At 39.5% G+C, this 23,305-nt stretch overlaps 1 protein-coding gene across 6 annotated transcripts in view; it reads left to right on the top strand.

Annotated features, from left to right (window-relative positions):
* Positions 1 to 23,305, top strand: part of Asator (tau-tubulin kinase asator) — a 328,905-nt gene that overhangs the window by 28,674 nt on the left and 276,926 nt on the right. For 5 of the 6 annotated variants that reach the window (XM_017623153.1, XM_017623147.1, XM_017623176.1 and 2 more), the window contains exons 5-7: positions 4,356 to 4,424; positions 4,499 to 4,972; positions 17,110 to 17,398. In XM_017623153.1, the coding sequence (XP_017478642.1) occupies positions 4,356 to 4,424; positions 4,499 to 4,972; positions 17,110 to 17,398 (832 nt within the window). The remainder of the gene's footprint in view (positions 1 to 4,355; positions 4,425 to 4,498; positions 4,973 to 17,109; positions 17,399 to 23,305) is intronic. The other variant, XM_017623171.1, reaches the window with a different exon arrangement.

Raw genomic sequence — 23,305 nt, 5'->3', positions numbered from 1 at the left:
ATGTACTTTTCATTCATATTATTTATTAACTAAAATAAACATTCATATTTAAAAGTGGTGTCAAAAGTTGAATTTAAAAGATGAGTCTTACAACGGAGGATCTGAAGACAGTAATGGATGCGCCAGCAAGCGCGATTCGAGTAGCTGTGACGGAGGCTTCACAGAATGCTGCGGCGAATGCAAATGCAAGTCATCCGGTGTTACCCAGATCCGTTCAGTATTGCGGAATACAAATCAGAAGACAAATCCTCAGTGCAGGATTACTTCACACGTATGGATTGGGCTTTACAGTTGAGCAAAGTCCCAGAAGAGGAGCAGCACAAATTCGTGCGTGTACACATGGGGGCAGAGCTCAGCGCTAAAAATTCTTGTTAGCCCGAAAGCACCAGACTCGCTCAACTACAGCGAAATAAATAAATGCCATTTTGATCCGCCATTTTAATGGCTCGCGAAATCAGTATGCTGAAAGTATCAAATTTCGACAAAGTAAGCAGCAGAAGTGAGAGTCGATTTCCAAGTTTGCACTTCGTTTGAAAAGTGGCGCCGCATACTGAGAATATGGCGAATTCTTAGATAGGATGCTGGTGGAGCAGTTGTTGTATGGCGTGGAATCACGCGCTATTTGTGATGAGGTTATAGCGAAAAAACAAAAAAAAATTGCTTAAGCACACGAAATATCACATACAATCGAATTAACGCAAAGTGCCACATCAGATTTGAAGTGTGAAGAATTGTTGCAGCCAAGTGAGCCAACGTATAAATTGGGATATGTGCCAGTCAAAACAAAAAGAAGTGCAAATTAGAGAAATGCGGATGCAAAACTCTTCGGTGCAAAAAGCGAATTTTAAGTTTGTAAAGACAGATAGGCGATTTACAAGCTACACGAGTCATAAGGTTAACTGCATTAGGCGGATTGTAGTAACCGCGACAGTGGGGGAAAACTTCACGACGACTAAATTTGTATATCGTTCAAGGAGATTGCGATACACTGTGCGGCAGAGAATGGATCTCGCAATTTGCAAGACAAATAAATTTGACTGAATTGTTTTCGTCATCCAGCCAGATCAAATCCATAAATTCGACCACCTTAAGACTTTCGGTGAAAGTTGAGTGGGCCACCTGCAAAAGTAAAGCTCAAAGCGGGAGCAACACCAATTTATGCGCGGGCACGCGAAATACCAAAGACGATGAGAGATGTGTATGCCAAGGAAATAGATCGTAAAATTCAGTCAGGTTTCTACAAGAGAGTGGAGCATTCGGAATGGACCTCAACAACACATGTAGTTGCGAAAAAGAATGGAGGCATTTGCATCACCGGCAATTATAAGCCCACGGTTAACCCCAGGATGATCATTGACGAGCATCCGATTCCAAAAGCAGAAGATTTGTTTAACAAAATGAAAAATACTACAATATTCTGTCACTTAGATGTAACCGATGCATATACGCATCTTGCAATTGATGATGATTTTGCGCACGAATAACATAAAACACCACGACGCATGGATTAGTACTCGTGCGGTGTATGGGGCTACAAATATTACCGCTATATGGCAAAGAAAAATGGAGGCAGTTCTACATGGGGTGCCAAACGTGTTGAATTTCTTTGATGATATTTTGGTCTTTGCTGAAAATTTCGAGGAGCTGCTGAGGGTGGGTGTTGGAAACAACGCTAAATCGCATCAAATCGAACGGTCTGCATTTAAATAAGTCGAAGTGCGTTTTTCCGAGTCCATCAGTGGAGTTTCCGGGCCATCGCATCGACGCGCAAGGCGTGCATAAATCCGAAACACACATTGAAGCTGTATTGAACGCTTCCAAGCCGACGACATGCGAAGAGCTCCAACTGCTTTTAGGGAAAGCCACGTATTACGCATTTATTCCGGATTTGGCGACGAGCCCGCGGCCACGGCGAGATATGCTGAAAATAGACGTAGACTAAATGCAAATGCAGCGTTTTCTCGGCTAAAACAGACGCTGGTTTCACCTCAAGTTCTAATGCCATACGACCCAGCACTACCGGTACTACTTGTAACCGACGCGAATCAAATATGACTAGGAGCTGTGGTTTCACACCGTTTAGAGAACGGGACTGAACGACCAATTGCGTAAGCGAGTCGAACGTTGAATGCCACAGAACAGCGTTACCCGCAAATGGACAAGGAGGCATTGGCAATTTATGGGCAGTTCAGACATTTTTCAAATACTTGTATGCGCGTTATTGGTTATTTGTCACAAATATTACAACGTGCTAAATCACTTCCAGTACTTTGTATAAGCAGAATGGCTAATTACGCATACTTCCTAAGCAGATTCGATTTCGAAGTTGTTTACAAGAGTTCAAAGGCAAACACTAACGCCGATTATCTTTCACGTGCCCATCTCCTACGACCGCAATCGTTGCAAATGAAGCAGATGCAGAAGGCATCAATATCGAATCCAGACGAATATGACGAGTTCGACTATTTCATGATTCGCCAAATCAATCAACTACCGTTAAGTTCAGACCGCATTGCAAGGGAGTTCAGAAAAGACGAACGGCTCGGTAAAATAGTAAAACTGCTTGAAAGCGGCCATTGCTTGAAGAGGGCAGGCTACAAGTCCGCAGAAGTCAATTACAAGCTATCATCAGGATGTTTGACGTTCGACATCGCGTAGTTATTCCACCAAAATATCGAGACAAGCTACTTGACAATTTACACACATCACATTTGGGAATTGTTAAGATGAAAGGGATTGCGGGCTCATACTGGCCGGGCATAGACAGCGATATAAAAAACATGGCCAACCAATGTGATTCATGTGCGAGACAAGTAAACAGACCAGAAAAAAGTAGAGATCACCATTGGGATTATCCCAAAGGACCGTGCGAGCGCATCCATATCGACTATGCGGGGCCGTTCGAAGGAGCGATTTTGCTGATAATCTCTGAAGCATATAGTAAGTGGTTGTAAGTGAGGATTACAAAGTCGATCACGGCAACATCTACAATTGCTTTGCTGGACGACGTATTTTCGGCTTACGGCGTGCCGCTAACTGTCGTTTCTGACAATGGAACAAATTTCGCTTCTGCAGAATTCAACCATTTCCTGACATCAGTCGCTGTTAAATATCACAAGTACTCAGCTCCGTACCATCCTGCAACCAATGGCCAAGTAGAGGGCAGCGTACAAACAGTAAAGAATGCATTGAAAGCGATGGGTACTATAAGCAGTTCATTGCAGAAAAACTTGAACGAATTTTTAAGGCAATACACAAATGCACCGCACTCGACCGCGGCTCACCAGCACAATTGTTTATCGGACGCCAGCTGCGAACACGGCTGGATTTAGTTCGACCAGAGGAAATTTGGAAGAAGGTAGAAGAGAAGCAGCATCTGCAGTCCAAGGAAATTGTAAGAGAGTTCGAGCCAAATCAAAATGTTTCATTATGAAATACTCTTTAACGGAAAAAGGGTAAAAAGGCATGTAGATCAAATACGAAAGGGCCCCATAGGGCATGAGAGAAAATCGCCTGGAGTTGATTATTGTAAATCGAGGTTTTCAACTAAGCGACAGCGAAGCAGCTGCTTCAAGTAAAGCAGATCTCAGCGAATCTGATCCGCAACGACTGGCTGTTGAGTCGGCGCAAAACAGGGCTTTACAACCACACCGCATATAACACCGGAAATAATTCCGGAGTCAAGCGAGGTCCCTTCAGCTCCACGACGATCCACTAGACAGAGGAAGGCTCTAGTTCCATTCTCACCGTAACTCGTGCAGAGTAGGGAAAAATGTTACATATGAAATGAAGTGGCAACGCCAATACATTGAATTGATATTCTTATTTTGCACATCTGGCAACTGTTCTTGCTAGAACGTTTTCTTATTCTTTTTGATCGTCCATTCTCACACTTATCTTTGTGATGTACTTTTCATTCATATTATTCATTAACTAAAATAAACATTCATATTTAAAAATATATATCTAACCGATTAAATATTCCCAATATAATATCCTCAATTACTTTTAATAATTATTATTAAATTATAATGGATAATAGAATTTTCTGCGGTATTAAACGTAAAAGCGGCGGCTGTGGTGTAGTGGTTAGCAGTGCGCGCTACCATTACGCAGGGCCTGGGTTCAAGCCCAGGTTCCGAATAATATCAAAAACAAAAGAGAATAAAAAGTTTTTTCTAGTAGCGGTCGCCCCTCGGCAGGCAATGGCAAACCTCCGAGTGTACTTCTCCCATGAGAAACAGCTCCTAATAATACATGTATAAACGTAAAAGAAATAAACCGGAAGGAGTTTCACTTCACAGCGCACTCATTTTATTTTGCTTACCTGTTTAAATTGTCGCCCATACTTTCAGCTACGACGTCGCAACGATATCGATACAGCACTAATGGTTTCAACTGAACCAGTAAATTTTAAAGAAAAGGTATTAAAACGGAATTTAGAAATACCCTCACTCATACATCCCTTAAAATAAATTTCATTACTTATAATCGGTAGGTCGATAAGAACTGCAACGCCACATCTCCGTCTCCACAAGTAGATGGTCTTTTGCACAATTTCAGCTCATGCAACCAAAATAGCGCTCATAAAGCACATCCTGCAACCCCCACACCGGTAGCTGCTTCTAGTAGCGTTCGCGGTGTCAAAACAACCGAACAACCGCAAGATCAACAAAACCTAACAAAGTTGCAGTCTCATTCACACCTAAATACATCGAAAACTCCTTCAGTCTTGCCAGCGACTGCTGTGGCTCTATCTATAGGTGCAATAAAAACAACAACAGCCGCTACGTCCTCTAATCGTGCGGAAATCTCGGCTCCGAGCTCTTCACCGCAGTTGTCTACACACAAACATCATAATCAAAAGCAGTACAACCAGCAACAGTATACTCATGGTCAAATACATACCCAGCATATGTCTAAAGCTCCATCTACGCCAGCAGTAGGCCAAAATTATACTTCCCCTATTCAGGTATCTACAATTCATTCGCCTTTAGTAAGAAAAATCATTTTTAAGTATGTAAAGCTTAAGGGATATCTTCTAAGAAGTATTTAGTTTTCTGCCATATTATTTTCAAGGGACGCCACCTGTTTAACTTCGAAAAGTATTGCATTAAATATTTTCATTTATGAAAGCAGAAGAGCAAAACAAAAACAGTCTTAGTAGCATTTTTCCAGTTAAAGAAGATCGTGATGAAGAAGAAGTTATGGCGGACGATAGATCTGTTTTATCGTCAAAAGTTTATTTAGAATAATTTTGAGTTGCGACTTTTTGATTGATGCGATATATGTTTTTAAAATTTTTTTGTGAGCGTGAGTAAATTTGAAACTACTTAATAAGGACAGAATAAAACATATACTGGGAGAAAAAGTAAAACTTAGGAAAGTTTAACGGTTTAGAAACAAGCCTGATAAATCATAATTTGAAAAATTGCACAAGATTTTTGTTCCGGGCTACAAAATTCTCATTACACGAGCACTCTTAAGGTTAACATATTTATGGGTCAATAATCGATTACAACGCAACCTCAGTTGGGTTGCCAATGAGCAACGCCTTTGAATTGAAAATGTATATTATGAATAGCAACTATAGTTAAGAGCTATAAAGTCATTCCCAAGACAGCCGGTTCTACGTAACATAACGACTCGGGTTTTACCCGACCAAGGGCTGTTGTTTCGGCGATCTAACCCCGTTTATTTCGGCGAAGTATCACAGAAGTTGTTCGTCCATAGGGCTACATTTGCTACGTATTCTTCTGCTCAGGGCTGGCATCGATTCAAACCCAGGGCCAGAAACATATACCTGCTGTGTATGCCAGAGACTACTACACCACAACTCTACCTCAGTCAAGTGCAATGCTTGCGACGGGTGGAGTCACCTCAGAGTCTGCTCAGGACTACGCACCCATCGGCAGTGGACCGCATCATTCGTGGCCCCCTGCTGCTCAAACAGAGCAGCCTTCGCGGCTAACCCCAGTCCACCTGAGCTGTTCAACACACACACCACAGCACCACAACACAGCAACACAATAAACCTCGCCACAACCACGACAGACCACACAACAGACACAAACGCACCACGACACACACGCCGCCGCCAACAACTCCTGGTTCCTCCTACAATCTGCACGGTATGTCAGACCAGGATATTCCGTAACGTGACATCAGTCAAGTGCAACACCTGCCTTGGCTGGTGCCACTTTAGGGCATGTTTAGGTCTGCGCACCACGCGAGAGTGGACGAGGAACTACGAGGGCAAGTGTTGCGCTGCTCGGTCGCAAACCCCAATTGCGACGCCACCCACTACCACCACAAGGCGGCATCCTCCACAGCAGCACACACTGCCAATGGCGACAAGACAAGACACATCCCTCACGCGCTGCATAACAACTCGTCTCCCGAACCAAATGAGGCTCCTTCAATTTAACTGCAATGGACTTCAGGGCAAGATCGAGGAGATCACCGTCTTCATGGGAAGGTACGGTATATTGATAAGTGCGGTCCAAGAGACGAAGTTGCACAGCAATTCAACATTGTTAATTTGTGCCGGATACAACGTGCACCGTCGAGATCGCGAGCGAGATAATGGTGGTGGCTTACCGTTCATCACGCACCACACCGTACAGTATCGTCTTATTGAAGCAGACATCGACCGCAGGGATACCACCCTAGAATGTTAGGGCATTGCTATCCGGTAGAGCGATGTCGAGCTCGAAATATTTATCGTTTATATACCCCCTGTATCTAGCTGCCCGGCAGGATATCACCCTGATGTAGGTGCGCTCCTCAGAGGTGAGAACCGTAGTAGTTGGTATTTGGTGACTTTAATGTGCACCACGATCTTTGGCATTCAAGCCTGTCAAACAATCGTAGGGGAACAGACTTGGCTGAGCACATAGCCGATTCGACATTCCGCACAATGAACGACGACGCACCCACCAGGATTATGGGCAGCTGCTGCAGCTCGCCAGACAACAATTGTCATGGCTGGTCTGATAAATAGCGTATCATGGCGACCTATGCTGACTTTGGCATCAGACCATCTGCCCATAGTCATTTAGATCGATAAACCAACACATTGCTTCCGCTGAACACCGGACCTATATAAACTTTTCTAAAGCTGATTGGAAAGGCTTCGCGGAATGTACTGAGAGAACCTTCGCTGCGCTCCCCACACCAACCGACGCCCACCTTGGTGAACGGAAGTTCCGCAGGTTTGCCACTGCTGCTGCAGCTCGCTTCGTACCGGCAGGATGCATTACGGACCCCCNTTCAAACCCAGGGCCAGAAACATATACCTGCTGTGTATGCCAGAGACTACTACACCACAACTCTACCTCAGTCAAGTGCAATGCTTGCGACGGGTGGAGTCACCTCAGAGTCTGCTCAGGACNTCTGAAGCAACTGTTCGCCAGGCCGATCCCGGAAATCCCCGTATCAGGGATCTCAACGCTGAGATTCGGCAGCTTGTGAACGAACATAAGCGGAAAAAGTGGGAAGAGCATCTGAAGACTTGTAGCTTCACCTCTGGTGGGAGTAAGCTTTGGTCAACCGTGAGGTCACTGTTCAATCCGACGAAGCACGACGACAGGGTCGAAATTTCTTTCGGCCACCATGCTGGAGAGACACTAGAAGCCTTGCTGCTCCCGTATTTTACGAACCACCAGACCCCAGCGAAGCATCATCCGTAAAGTGCACAGTACAAAAACAGCACTTAACGCCATAAACACGCAGTTAACACGTGGCCTAAACCGCGACCGTCCCTGTGAGAGAACTATTCTAGTAGCATTGGACCTGTCAAAGGCGTTTGACACCGTCAGCCACTCCACGCTACTAGCAGACATAGAGGTCTCCTCTCTCCCACAGAGGCTCAAACGGTGATCGGCGAATTATCTGAGTGTTCGACACTCGTCGGTAATGTTTAGAGATAAATCGAGCAAACTCAGAAAAATAAAATAGAGGGTTCCACAGGGTGGTGTCCTTTCCCCACTACTGTTTAACTTTTACATTTCAAAGCTCCCTGAACCACCAGAGGGAGTCCCGATTGTCTCTTAAGCCGACGATTGTTCGGCGGGTCTCTCCCAGCTCTCTCGCTTCTTCACTGCAAGGAGCCTTACCCTCTCCCCTACAAAATTTTCTGCGACCTTGTTCACCACCTGGACATAGGAGGCAGACTACCGCTGCGAATTCACGTCGCTGATACACCAATTCCGACGGTGATAACCCCAAAATACTCCGAGTAACCTGCTCTCCTTCTCTACGCACGCAACCGCTATTGTCAACAAAGTACAGAGCCGCAACAAGGTCCCCAAGTCGCTAGCCGGCAGGACTTGGGGCAAAGACAAATAAACGTTGCTGGCAACATACAAGGCAATAGGTCGGCCGGTTTTAAATTACGCAACACCAGTGTGGTCGCCGGGGACTAGTAGGACGCTGTGGATGAAGCTACAGACAACACAAAACACTGCACTTAGGATAGCGACTGGATGCCTTCGGATGTCGCCAGAATACCACCTGCATGACGAGGTGAAATGCTCCCACTAAAGGAGCATAACAAAATGCTCTGCAAGCAGTTTCTAGTTGGGAACCGCAGACGTGATCACCCGGGTAGACAACTGTTGCAGAAGAGCCCTCGCCCAGGCACGTCAGGAGCCATCTACGAACTGACGGATGAAGTCCAGAGTTTAATTAAGCAACCTGTGGACCCGTCAGCATATCGACATGCCCTGAATGGCATTTACAGGGAGTCAGTCTGGAGTTATGTAGTCTCCAGACCTGTGAATGCCGTTGCAGGCGCACAACCACCGGACATCGACGAGACGGAGCTTCATCTGCCTCGGGAGACTAGAACCACAATAGCCCAACTTCGCTCTGGCCACTACACATAGCTGAGCATATTCGACGCAGATGTGCCAAATGAGTGTCCGGCATGCGGAGAGACACCCCACGACTCGAAACATCTCTTCGTATGCCCGGAAAACCAGACAACACTAACGCCTTTGCCCCTGTGGACCGACCCCATTGAGGCTGCACGCTTCTTGGGGCTTCCGTTAGTGGAGCTTGACGACAACGACTGAGATATTAACCGATCTGGGCGGGGTTATTGTAGCCGCTACAACAACAACAACAACAACAACAAGTGCTATAAAGTTGAAGTTAATAGAATTTTGAAGTACCAAGAAATAGGACTTGAGGGTAAATAAAATTTCCGCGGCAACCACAAAAATGCAGTTGCCAACATAGCAACTCAATTGCCAGCATTCAGTTGTAAGTTGCTGTCTGTAATACCATTTCAGCCACTGGCAACGGAAGTTAGAAGTTAATTTTAAATGTTTGTATTGAAAACCGCTTGTAAATAGCTGAAGTAGTGTTAATTACCCACTGTGAAAACGTCTCTTATTATTAAAGAACTGGAGGCTAAATTAATACCAAATGCACTAACTAAAAACTCGCATTAAATGTGCTTACTGTCGTGTCTGGCTCTTTAGAAAGCTGTTCTTCCTGCAAATTTTTGAGAGATTAAAAAAAGTTGGAAAATAGAAATGACTTGGGCTTAAATTTGATAAACAAACAAAACCCCCGGAGCTGACGGTATACGCGCTGAGCTTTTCAAAGCCGGCAGCGAAGAGCTAAGTCCTATCGAAAATACTGTATGAAAGGCTGAAACACTCCAAGAACTAACTGATTGACTTCAGTCATTGCAAATCCACCAATGATCAGATTTTTACAGTGGCCCAAAAGAGGAACCTTTATAAGCAAATCATTCTCACGACAGCCAGTTCTACGTACCGGAATGACTCGAGTTTTACCCGACCAAGGGCTGTAGTTTCGGCGATCTAATCCTCTTTAGGTCGGCGAAGTCTCTTAAACGTTGTTTGTCCATGGGCAAAATCTGCTCCGCATTGTGTTTTCATGTTTATTTGCACCAAAGTGCACCCAGCAGTCGCGGCCGTAAAAATAAAGGCTTTTTGATAAAAATGAAACGGCAGTTTCAGATTCCTTTTGATGGTATAAATATTTGCATTTAAATCACTTTTAATTACACCAGTCAACACGATTTTTGAGTCTGACTTCTACATGTTAAACTTTAGTTTCTCCTTCGCTAAAAATGAGGGAAAAAATCATTTTTTTAATCAAAGTTTTCTTTTGTAAAAACTAGAGCAATTTTTTAATTTTTCTGGAAAAATCACTAATTTTTATATATTTTTTTATAATTTTACTTTATATTACGATTAGAAAAGTTTTTGCTGGATGTCAGACTGTTTTATTTAAGATTTGTGATAAACAATAACGTATAAATGTAAAATAACAAGAAATTAATGTCTAAAAGTGAATATTTTGGAAAATTGAATATTGATCGACGTGAATCAGACAAAAGCAAACTTTAAGAACTAAAAATTAAAATTCAAGTGTTTTTAATGTTCGGAATGAGAATCTAAGCATGAGAACAGAAATTTCTTTTCTATATACAATCCAGGCTTTTAGAAAAACTTGGCGTCATCAATTCGCCAGCCGACTGCCGAACAGTGTAATTCAATTAGTTAATAATTATTATATTATTTACGTGTACTTAATATTTCTGAAAATTATATTGTCTTTAAAACCCCTTAAAAAGAAGCAATTTTAACTTTGTGGTACCTTCATCTCCTTTTCGGCACAATTGTTGCAGTCCATTAGGCACAGTTTGAAATTTTGAAATTCCATCCTTGGCTGATATAGACATAAGCTACGTTTTTTGGGCAATGATCGGGATCCGGATAAAAATTTGACATGAAAATGCAACAACAACTATGTGATCCTGATAGAGATCTGGTTCAATATATGATCTGTTCTGTTCGTTTTGTTTTTTGATGTAAGTTTGGCAGCACAGCCCTTTGTACTTGGTAGCACTAACAAGTGAATGTATACACAAACAGATGTTCGGCCATTTTTAAAAGCACTTTTCTTGAGCGGTGAATTAAATTGAACTTAAAATGGATAACTTTAATAAAATCCGTTGTCTCGAAATGGACTTATTAACCATTCAGTATTCGCATACGCAGAATCTCCAAGCAAACATGAGTTGAAAGTCGACTCCATATCGTTCAACGCCCTTTGGTATAAACTGGAGCGTTTCAAAATTCGACTGTAATGTAAGGAGCCTGGTTCTCCAGCGAATATGTCTATGAACATTTTATCCGCGTCAACGACTGGTTGCAACTGAGATACTTCGCCGACCTAAACGGGGGGTCGCCGGGGACTAATAGGACGCAGTGGATGAAGCTACAGACGACTCAAAACACTGCACTTAGGACAGCGACTGGATGCCTTCTGATGTCGCCAGAACACCACCTGCATGACGAGGCGAAAATGCTCCCAGTCAAGTAGCATGACACAATGCTCTGCAAGCAGTTTCTGGTTGGGAGCCACAGACGTGGTCACCCAAACAGACAGCTGCTTTCAGAGGAGCCGTCGCCTAGGCACGTCAGGGGGCTTCTCTACGAACTGACGAACGAAGTCCAGAGGTTCATTAAGCAACCTCTGGTCCCGTCAGCACATCGACAAGCCCTGAACGGCATTCACAGGGAGTCAGTCTCGAGTTATGTAGACTCCAGACCTGTGAATGCCGTTCTAGGCATACAACCACCGGACATTGACTAGACCCAACTTCGCTGTGGCTACTGCAGCAGGTATGAGTACCTGAGCAGACTAAACGCGGATGTGCCAAATGAGTGTCCGGCATGCGGAGAGACCCCTCACGACTCGAAACATCTTCGAATGCCCGGAAACCCCGACAACCCTAACGCCTTTGTCCCTGTGGACCGACCCAATTGAGGCTGCACGCTTCTTAGCGCTGCCGTTACTGGAACTTGACGACAACGACTGAGATATTAACCGATCTGGGCGGGGCTGTNCGAATGCCCGGAAACCCCGACAACCCTAACGCCTTTGTCCCTGTGGACCGACCCAATTGAGGCTGCACGCTTCTTAGCGCTGCCGTTACTGGAACTTGACGACAACGACTGAGATATTAACCGATCTGGGCGGGGCTGTTGTAGCCGCTACAACAACAACAATGACTGCTTGCAACTGCAGACTATAAAAATGCTTTCGGTTAAAGTATGCCTCTTTATTTGGAACTTCGCTGTCTCTTGTCTTGGCTAAAGAGGGTCACTGAACATATTCGTGGCCAATTGACTATAACCATTCAATCACTCTCCTTATTACTTTCCATGCGGTCGACTTAGACTAACTAAATAGATTTGCGATTTCCCGAAATGTATCGGTATTCGCCATATACCATAGAAGCATATATATCTCGTTTGGTGCTCCAACCTTACATAATCCACCATGTTCTTTGCTGGTATAAAAGGGGCTTGCACCATAGCGTTCTATAAAATTAGTAAATGGAAATATATGTGTAAGGGACCCAACAATTTATTAATGAATATTCTTATCAATTAAAATAAGAGCAGTCGAGCGATTTAGTCTAAAACGCCGCCTAAATTCGAGGTAACTATATTTGTCTATAACAGCAAAAAGTTTTAAATTTTTGCGCGCTCCTCTTCAATTTCTGAAGTGCTTATTGTACTTGAGGACGAATCTAGAAGATCTTCCGTCAAGCCGCTGGTGTTTGCTGATTGCGATGACGACGATTCACATGTCAGCTACGTTACACATAGTAAAATAAACTAATTTAATTACTGTAACTTCGAATATTAAAATGTTAACTTACTTCAAATAATTCCGCTTCCATAATTTCTATTTTTATTTTTCGATTATTCTTTTCTCTCAAGTAGCTTGTTTATATTTCTTCTTCTTACTACCAAAACAGAAGATTAATATCAGTGCTGCCAACACCCATAAAAATGATCCGGATTGTTTCCGTGAGAATTGATCGCGATACTGAGCTGTATAACCCAAAGAAACTCGACTATAGATTACATGATACGAGACTCAGCATCCAGCCAATCACATCATCCCATGACTTTGTGCTCGAATTTGGCAGCACTGGCCTAGTGTATTTCGCAAAAGGTCTGAAAAGACTAGTATGTATGGGCTAACTATTTAAATTCATAATCCACCAACCGATAATTTTATATATTCATTAAAAGATAATTCGTCATAATAAATAAATTTGTCAAAATAAAAAAATATTAAATCAGAAGGATAAAATAGTTATGTGTTATTAATTCAAAAGTAAACAAAAATCTTGGTCTGGATAATTTTAGCTTATTATTCAAAAATTAATTTTTTTTTAATTTTGCACTCATTTGTTTGATGAAAAAATTACATACATATATATCAATCGAAAGCAGTAAGCCTTATAAAATATGTTAAACAAATGAGTGAAAACTACTAGTATTACCTACCTGTTTAAACCTGCCAACCCAATAGGTAGGCCAGGAAAAAAGTAGACAACCCAACGTTTTTCCATTCATAGGTTAAATACTTTCGATTGGTATATAATTTTTTCATTAAACAAATGAGTACAAAATTAAAAAAGAAATAATAATTTTTGGATATTTAATTAAAAATATCCTGGCCAGGATTTTTCAGCCAACCCACTCGCGAAATATTTGTTAACACGTTAAATTTCATACAAAATAGATTACATCTATTAATCAGGTGGGTGAAGGTCGTGCCCTTGTCGGATCTTAGACTACATATTATGTTTTTGAACTCAAGTTTTTTGTCGAAAGTGAAAATTTTGAAACAATCTTAAAGCATATTCACATTATCGCAATTTACGGCTCATTTGTAATTTATAAGCAAATCATGCTGAAATCAAGTAACTTCGCTTGGTAAAACCTGTCAATAAATTAAATAGAAATGAAATAATTCATCATATATCAAGAACCAAATGAAGAAAAAAAGATTTTTCATTTATTTTAGCCCCACTGTTGAGGAAATTTAAAAAAACTATTTGTTTTTTGAAATCAAGTACAAACCACACACTCGTACGTACACGTGCTATAGAAATTATGAAAGAAAATGACAACTGGGTTACTTGGTTTATGTGAAGTAATTTGATCGAAACAAAGTAATTTATGCTGTAATGTGAATATAGTTTTACATACATACATGTTCCCTGGATTGAGCCCTGCATGATTTTAAAACCAATTAAAAGTTGGCCGTAATAAGTTGGCTAAAAGTACGCTATTTTAGAAGTCGACTACGAAATTCACGACAGGGATGATCTCCCACGCGCTCAAGCGCTTGCATAATGCTCTCACGATTTTACTCACAGTGGAGCTTTGTGTCACGTGGAATATTGGGCCCTTCCAATTAGTCTGCCTGTTTACAAAATGTATTAAAATATAGTGTTTATCACACTTAAACGCCACCCACATGTTGACAAGTTTTGACTACAATTTTTTTATTATTTAATTTGAATTGTATTTTTTATAAAAACCGTATAAATCCAAGTTTCAAACTTTGTGCCATATTTGAAAGAAATCGATAAACTTTGGAAAAATTCGAGCTTTTTAATTCGATTTTTGAGGAAGTATGCGGTTTTGTAGCTCATTCAATTTTAGTATAATTGAGTGCAAGTTTGAAGTAGCTAAGACTTACCGTTGATTGTGTCCATATTTTGTTAAAAAATAACTATATTTTTATAAAAAAATAACTCAAATGAAATAATAAAGAAATATATTCGCCTAAATATTATATATATAAAAATTTTGGGCCTGCGACTATAAGACAGTTTGCGTATATTTTTTTTAGCTTTAAAACGTCTGGCGGAAATTACCGCCAACGGAAAGCATCTGGAAATATTGAATTTTTATTTTCAACAACATTCTCTAAAACATCCGCTGCGGCCAATAAGATAGTAGCGAAATTCAAAATGATGTTGTTTGCAACTTATGCTAATTTATTTATTTTTAGTTATTTTCATTTGCAATATAGCTCGATCTGTAACAGAAAACACATAAATAAAAGCTTTAAAGCTTGCAAAAAGTTCACAAAAATTAATCAAGTGTTATGTTTTTTAAAATATTTTTTTTACGATCTGAACGATTTTCATCTCGCCTTTAATTTGGTAATTATTACTACCGATCGAGTAATATTTGCCAAAGTTATATCGGAAAAATTAGATACATCTCTGTATAAATAACTGCGAAATATAAGAAAACAATTGCAGAAAAGTTTTCCAGGGAGTGACTCTTTTCGTTCAAGCTGAATACGACGCCATATCGTCCAATTGGAGAGTATCAAGAGGATCTCCCCAGATATTTCAAAGACTATTGCATTTTCCTACAGTCTCTTTTTCACATAATGGAATTAACTAAAATACCCTTATCTTGACCAATTCCACCTCAATTATGCAAGCCGACTGAACATTGTATATTATTCTACTCGGAAAATAAGCGTATACGTATTTTTTTATTTGTCGATGTCACCAAATCTGCATGTTTCATGCACTTTTAAAAAAGGACTTATAAATTTTCGATTCTCACAAATCATATGTATTATTTCGTATGCACAGTTTTCATATGCACAATTTCATGGTGCCGGAGCAGATGTAGCCCTATAATCGAACAGCGTTTGATGGATATCGCCGACCTTATCGGGCTAGATCGCCGAAATAACAGCCCTTGGTCGGTTGAAGCCCGGGTCATTCGAGTGCGTAGAACCGGCTGTTGTCGGAATGAAGTTGTAGGTCATTTCATGTGGGCGACAACATCAAGTTCCACACCACAATTTGGGGAAGGTCGGCCAATCACCTAATAAAAACGTAAAATTAGTCAATATTATTGCGGCGTGTTAATATTTATTTGAATATTGTTATTGAGCTTTGTACTACGATTTTTTTCAAGGAAAAATGGAAAAAGCCACATAGTCAAAGCGGTAGAAGTTATAGCGATTGTGACTAGTGGGACATTTTACTCCAGAATGTGGTCTATTGTGAATTTTAACTATGTCGTTGGAACTTATATAACGGCGAAAGATATTCTTTAACATAGAACGATAACTAATGTATAACATTGCTTTAAAAAAATACCAAACGATTTCTTAGTTTTATGTAAAAGAACTCTATTTTACGCTTGTGCACTCAAGGATGAGTTTTAGCCAAAGCACTTAATTTTCCCGAACGATGTATTTGTGTTGTAAAACATGAATTATACGCTTTCGTTTTCAATAAAAATGAGGTTTATATAATCTTCATAGAAATATTAAAAAATATTTAATGTTGTGGCTGATGGAACATCTCCTTGCGACTGGTGTAAAGTAATTATGTATGAAATAAAAGTTTCTATAGGCAAAAATTACAACAGCTTTCGATTTTTTTTAATATTTTCCCACAAGTTAATGAAATGTAGTCATTTAGAAAGAGGTTACTACTGAAATAGAGAAAATTAGGGCATATTTAAATTTATGTCGTTTTCCTCTTTATAATGGAATAAACCAGCTCCTATTTCGGAGATCACCATATCTCCTCATCAGACTTCTTGTTCTAGACTTCAGCAGGAATCGAACCCGAAATGAAGTCTGGAGGAGATGTGGCGATCTCAGAAATAGCAGCTATAACTTCTACCGCTTAGAATTTGTTGCTTTTTCCATTTTTCATAAAAAAATATTCGTGGTACAAAGCGCAATAACAATATTAAAAAAAACGTAAAATATTTATTTTTTAGACCACAAAAGTCATAAAACATTTTTCATGCCAGGAAAAATATTAGTTTTACTTCCGTTAGGTAAAAACCTTATCTTTACCCACTCATTTACTAACTTGGTCACTAAGTAGTAAATGTGGAAAAGTTTCCTAGTTTTTAACCGACTTCCAAAAAAAGAGGAGGCTATCAGTTCGTCGGAATATTTGTTTTTATGTATGTTACCGCATAACTTTGGACCACGTCAACCGATTTCGAAAGGTAGTGTCTCAGAAGTGCTCCCATACTAATTTGGTTTAGATCCGATCCGATGGATCATGAAATACATATATATATATATATATATATATATATATATATTTTGTTTTTTAAGTATGTTTTTTTTTGCTAAAAATTACTTGTAGGTATATGTACATGCTATTTTATAAATAAGTAGTTACATTCTAAGTATTTGTATAACTTCATTTTAATCCATTCATAATTTTACTTTCGTCAATTAATTTCATTAAAGCCTCAAATTGGTGGCTGCGGAGAAGAAGGTGGACAGAATTCGGCTTCATTACAGGCCGGTTTGTATAAAAATGATGTACATGTTGTTGTATCAACTAGTATGGCAGACGAGCAGCATAATTACCATACTGAAAATGAAGGTGGCTTTAGATGTGGCAGCGCTGGAGATGCATTAAGATGCTGTAGCTCGCCTAAAAAAATACAAACTTCTTCAAGTCTTGAAGGAACCAACGGTGAAGGAATATCCAATTTTAACAAAAACGTGAATGCAACTGAATCACTTATGAAAGGTATGCTTAATATAATAGTCCGGGGATCACACTAACCGTCGGCTGCTCCAGAAGCGGTGGATACGGCTGTGGGATGCCGTTAATCTTGTTAACATTTTTAATCGACTCACTGACGTCCTTCCCTCTAAGAGGCATTCTGCTGATTATAAATTTCTGTTTTTGTTCTCTTCAGACCATGATGTTTCGCAATTTCACACAATATTTTACAGGGACTTGAACCGCATGAAAAATTTGGTCGGTTCGGTTTGGTTCGGTTCAGCTGTTCGAAGCATTTTTGAATCTTTGGATTGGTTCGTCAAATGGTTTTTTTTTTATCTTTGTATGAGGGTTTCGGTTCTTTTTAGCGGTTCGAAAATTTAATATATATGTATTTATTTTATATGCTTTTTGTTATTTGTGGCCTTATAACAATTATATTCAACAACTTTATTGAGTTTGAGACCGTTTTTAATGAACATTTTATGGAGAAAACCCACAAGCACAATTAAATTTATATTTATATTATTTTTATTCAGTAACAATCCTCCCAGCAATTGGGTTGTGCGCTAGATTAGGGACCCGCCACGTAAAAACCGCTTTCCAGTGAATAAAGAAAATTGCTGCTTTGGATTGAGTAGGCAATTCAAAAGTAAAGTCTTCCCTCGCCGAACGAAAACCATAATAGTCGCGCTATCGCGATAGTATCGTTTAAAGTAAGTTCAATTTTACAAAATAAAATAGGAAATTTTTTACAAGTTTAAAATGGTTTAAAAGGAACTTATTTATTCTAAGCTTCATTGCTATTTTACAAAAAAAAAAAAACACAAATAAAGTGTTATTCAATTAATTCGCAAAATAAGATAACATATCGTTCGTTTACTTCAATAGCGTATTAATCCAGAAAATACAAATATCGAGTCAAGTACGCAGAAATTACCGCTTCTTCTTCTATTTTTGTTGTGTAAATATTTTATAGATGTATCGATCGCCAGTAGCCCACTACAACAAAATACGTATTAATTTTTACTATGGGATTATATGTAAATTCACAACTTTAAAGCCGTTTTTCTCGAGTTCGTTTTATTTGAGTTATGACACAATTGAAGTAAATGAGCGATACGTTGTAAATTTATATATCAAAAGAGTTTGTAATACTTGCGATCAATATTATGACACAATTGAAGTAAATGAGCAATATGTTGTAAATTTATTTCTCAACAGAGATAGTAATACTTGAGATTACATATCAAAACCAGCAGACCCGGCGAACTTCGTCCCGCCCAAAAATATTTTTTTTTTGTATTGAGACATTTTGGTCCAACATTTTCACCAACAGTTCACGTTCATGATTTTCAGTGACGCATTTATCTTCTAATATTACGGTTTGGTGCTTGTCAGAAGGCAAGTTTCCATTGCTAGCTTAAATAACCTAGCAAAAGTAGTTTAAATTAAAAAACGTTTAAATAAACAATTGGGCATTATTCTCTGAAGTCTTCTGAAGAGAAGCAGAGTCTTCAGATTGAAAAATTTTGATTTCCATGGATTCTATGCCACTTCTACGAAAAGTCTTTTTTTCCCCATACAAAATACATGGGAAGCTTTGAGCGCTTTGAGCGACCTCTAAATATATTTTGATTTTAAAATAAAAAAAAACAGGGGTATATTTTTTTCGGTATAGAACAATCCTAGGGGGTGAGAGCATTAAATTTCCGATTTTACTTTTCTCCCATACATTTTTGGACCACCCTAATGCAGAGTCGTTTATGTTGCCACAAGGAGCAACTAACATTGCTGCTAGCACTTACATTTGAATATGCATATTTATGTACATATATATATGTGACCTGGTCTACGAAAAGGGAGCTTACGTGCGAAAACTAGTTTTCTGTGAAAAAGCTGTTAAAAGTAAGCAACTCGTTTCGTCAGTTTCTCATTATCTCGTTAATTGTTCTCCGCGCCGGACGTCCAGTAAGTGTTGTTGTTGGTCCAGTAAGTGTTGTTGTTGGTCCGGTAAGTGTTGTTGGTCGGAATATTATTATAGTTCATCGTGTAAGTTGCTGGTGTGGAACATTTAAAAAAGTAACACTGAAGAAGTGACGTTTANTCACCACGTGAAAAAGCATCTCATCTTCCATCCGAATCAACCAAAAAGTGAAAATTGATTTTTTGACACCTAAGCCCCCTTTCCGTAGACCAGGTCACATATGTATATAATTACGCATAAAACCCTGCTGCTATGTTTTTTCTACGTAAGTGAGCGCAATATTAAAAGCAGCAACTTTTATCCATCTATGTATATCGCAAAGCTCGAAAACGGCTGAACCGATGTTTTTTTGAAATTTCGGACACCTGCTGCAGATGTTCAAAGGATGGTTATCGGCTAAAAACAATCTCGAAATATAAAAGGGGCGTGGAATCTCGCTTGCGAACCGAATTTTTCATACTCCATATCTCTGGAAATGTTCGATGTAGAGTTCTGGAACTTGGTATGGAGATATACGAAATCCATCGCATACTCTTGGAAAAAAATTGGAGCTATCGGAAAAGGGGGCGTGGCACCCCTATACAAACCGAATATTCATACTGCATATCTATGGAAGTGTTCATGGTAGAGTAATGGAACTTGGTATTGGCGCATATGAAATCGATCGCATAATCTTGGAGACAAATTGGACCTATTGGAAAAGCGGGCTTGGCACCTCCCTTTCAAGCCGAATTTTTCATATTGCATATCTCTGGAAGTATTTATGGTAGAGTATTGGAACTTGGGATGGGGATATATGAAAAAAATCCCATACTCTTGGATACAAATTGGAGGTATTTGAAAAGGGCGCGTGGCACTTCCCATACAAACCGACTTTTTCATATTGCATATTTCTGGAAATGTTCATGGTAGAGTACTGAAACTTGGTGTGGAGATACATAAAATCAATCGGATACTCTTGCAGAGCTATTGGAAAAGAGGGCGTGGTACCTCCCATACAACCCGAATATTTTATACAGCATATTTCTGGAAGCGTTCATGGTAAAATTCTTGAACTTGGTACGGAAATATAGAAAGCAATCACATACTCATGGAGAAAAACTGGAGTTATTGGAAAAGGGGCGTGCCACCTCCTACACAAACCGAATTTTTCATACTGCATATCTCTGGAAATCTTCATGGTAGAGTACTGGAACTTGGTGTGGAGATATATAAAATCAATCGCATATTCTTTCCAAAAATTGGAGCTATTGGAAAAGAGGGCGTTGTACCTCCCATACAACCCGATTATTTCATACTGTATATTTCTGGAAGCGTTCATGGTAACATTTTTGAACTTGGTACGGAAATATATGGAATCAATCACATACTCATGGAGAAAAATTTTAGTTGTTGGAAAAGGGCGTGGCACCTCCTATACAAACCGAAATTGTGATACTGTATATCTCTGCAAATGTTCATGGTAGAGTACTGGAACTTGGTATGGAGATATATGAAATCAATCGCATACTCATGACGAAAAATTCGGACTATTTGAAAAGGGGGCGTGGCACCTCCCATACAAACTGAATTTTTGGTAATAAGTATCTCTGGAAGTGCTCATGGTAGAGTACTGAAACTTTATACGGGCGTGGCATCTCCCATACAAGAAGAATTTTTCTTATTGCATATCTCTAGAATTTTTTTTGGTATAGTACTGGAACTTGGTGTGGTGATATATGAAATGAATCGCATAGTCATGGCGAAAATATGGAGCTATTGGAAAAGGGGGCGTTGCACCTATCATACAAGCCAAACTTCATACGGCATAGCTCTGGAAGAGTTCATGGTACATCACTGGAACACTTCGTATGGGGATATATGAAATAAATCCCATACTCATTTAGAAAAATGGGCTCTTTAAAAAGGAGGCGTAGAAAAGTGCAAACGTACTGACTTTTACTTATCTTTGAATGTTTATATAATTCTTCTGTAGGTATATTTGTGAATAAAATCCCAAATGGCTGGAGGGATTTTAACAAAGTTTTGTGTGTGTGTTTGAGTGGGTCTTTGGATAGTTTAGTTTCACAATTTAACCCGCCAGTTGGCGCTGTAGTTGTGTTATTACTAAAAATCTTTTTTATGATCCGATTTGGTGAAGATTCAAAACATGTATCGGAATCGGTAAATGCAGTCCAATTACAAAAAACAGCTTCGAGGTGGTGCTGAGGTCGAGTTATTACTAAAAATCGACAAGTGAGTTTTCTCACTGCCGCAAATTTCAGTCTAATTCGACCTTTTGCACCATTGAGTAGATCGAACTCTCGTGTGTTACGATTGGCCCAATGGACGTGATTTGCCAATATGTGACCTGGTCTACGGAAAGGGGGCTTAGGTGTCAAAAAATCAATTTTCACTCTTTGGTTGATTCGGATGGAAGATGAGATGCTTTTTTACGTGGTGAAAAGCAGAAAATCCTAACTTGCTTAGAAGTACAAAAACGTCACTTCTTCAGTGTTACTTTTTTAAATGTTCCACACTAGCAACTTACACGATGAACTATAATAATATTCCGACCAACAACAACACTTACTGGACCAACAACAACACTTACTGGACGTCCGGCGCGGTAAACAATTAACGAGGTAATGAGAAACTGACGAAACGAGTTGCTTACTTTTAACAGCTTTTTTACAGAAAACTAGTTTTCGCACGTAAGCTCCCTTTTCGTAGACCAGGTCACATATTATTATGCTTTAAAGCTTCATTCGAAGAAACCAGGGTTGAGTTGTGCAGTGGTAAATCTCAAATTACCACCTGTCGAAATACCTTGAAAGCCAGTTTCACGAAAGCAGTTTAATGGAAGCTTATTTTTTTAATTGTTTTCAATATAGAACCTGACAGAAAAAAATCATTTTTCACTTAAATTGCTTTCGCGAAACTGGCTTTTAAGGTATTTCAGCTTATTTTATGTATGTATGTATATTGTATTTCTGTTGAATAAGATAAAGTTTCTAGGGCACATTCACTATAAATCCGGATCATTGTTGCCACCAGGGAACTTCTCATGGACATAACACGTTCGTTCGGCTATTTAAGGCGGCAAACGACCACCCAACGATGGTCTTAACCGATGAATGTGCCAGTACAAATCGTAAATGTGGATTGTTGGAGAAACTGTTGGACCAAAATGTTTAAGTTAAAAATCTAATTTTAGGCGGGACGAAGTTCGCCGGGTCTGCTAGTATATATATATATATATATATATATATATATGAATATATATATATATATACAGTGACGAGCAAAACTGTAACATGGTTTAACACTTTTTGTTTCAGCCACCGCTATATTTCCAAGTTCTAACGACTTTCATCCTTTTGTTGTATATTCTTGTTGGTACATCCCTACTCCCTCTCTCATAATGTTTTGAAGTCAATACAACAACAATAAAAACCCCAGCAGACAAAACTGTAAATTAAGGCAGATGTTACAGTTTTGCACTCACTCTCAGTTTTGCATTTTACAGTTATCTTTTACTTAGTTGGAAGTCAGATGACTTTTTTTCGATATTATAATTTATTAAAGAAGTGATCACCAGTAAATAACATAGTTAATCAGGAACCATAAATGTAAATAATAGATTTACTGCGGAAAGGCGGAACCGCACGAAAAGTGGCAAACAATTTTGAAATTTGCTACTTGAAAATGTTAAGACTTAGAAAAAATATAGCCTAAGGTATTCCCAAGGACGAAGGAAATATGTTAAAAAATATTACGGTACGATATCTATTACAGAAGCGCTTAAGGTATTAAACTTTCATGCAAATCAATAGACAGCGAGGCGAAGAATTGCCAAATTGAGCGCAAAGGCATCATAAAGAAGAAAGAAGCAAATTTGATCATAATACATGTGCGAGTGTGGCAGCATTTCGCTGCATCGCACGAAATCCCAACCGTTGCCT

The sequence above is a fragment of the Rhagoletis zephyria genome, unplaced genomic scaffold, assembly GCF_001687245.7.
Source record: "Rhagoletis zephyria isolate East Lansing unplaced genomic scaffold, Rhagoletis_zephyria_1.1 Rzeph_scaffold_00050, whole genome shotgun sequence".
Lineage (NCBI taxonomy): Eukaryota > Metazoa > Arthropoda > Insecta > Diptera > Tephritidae > Rhagoletis > Rhagoletis zephyria.
Note: the sequence above shows the minus strand (reverse complement) of the source record. Positions and strands in the feature narration are given on the sequence as shown.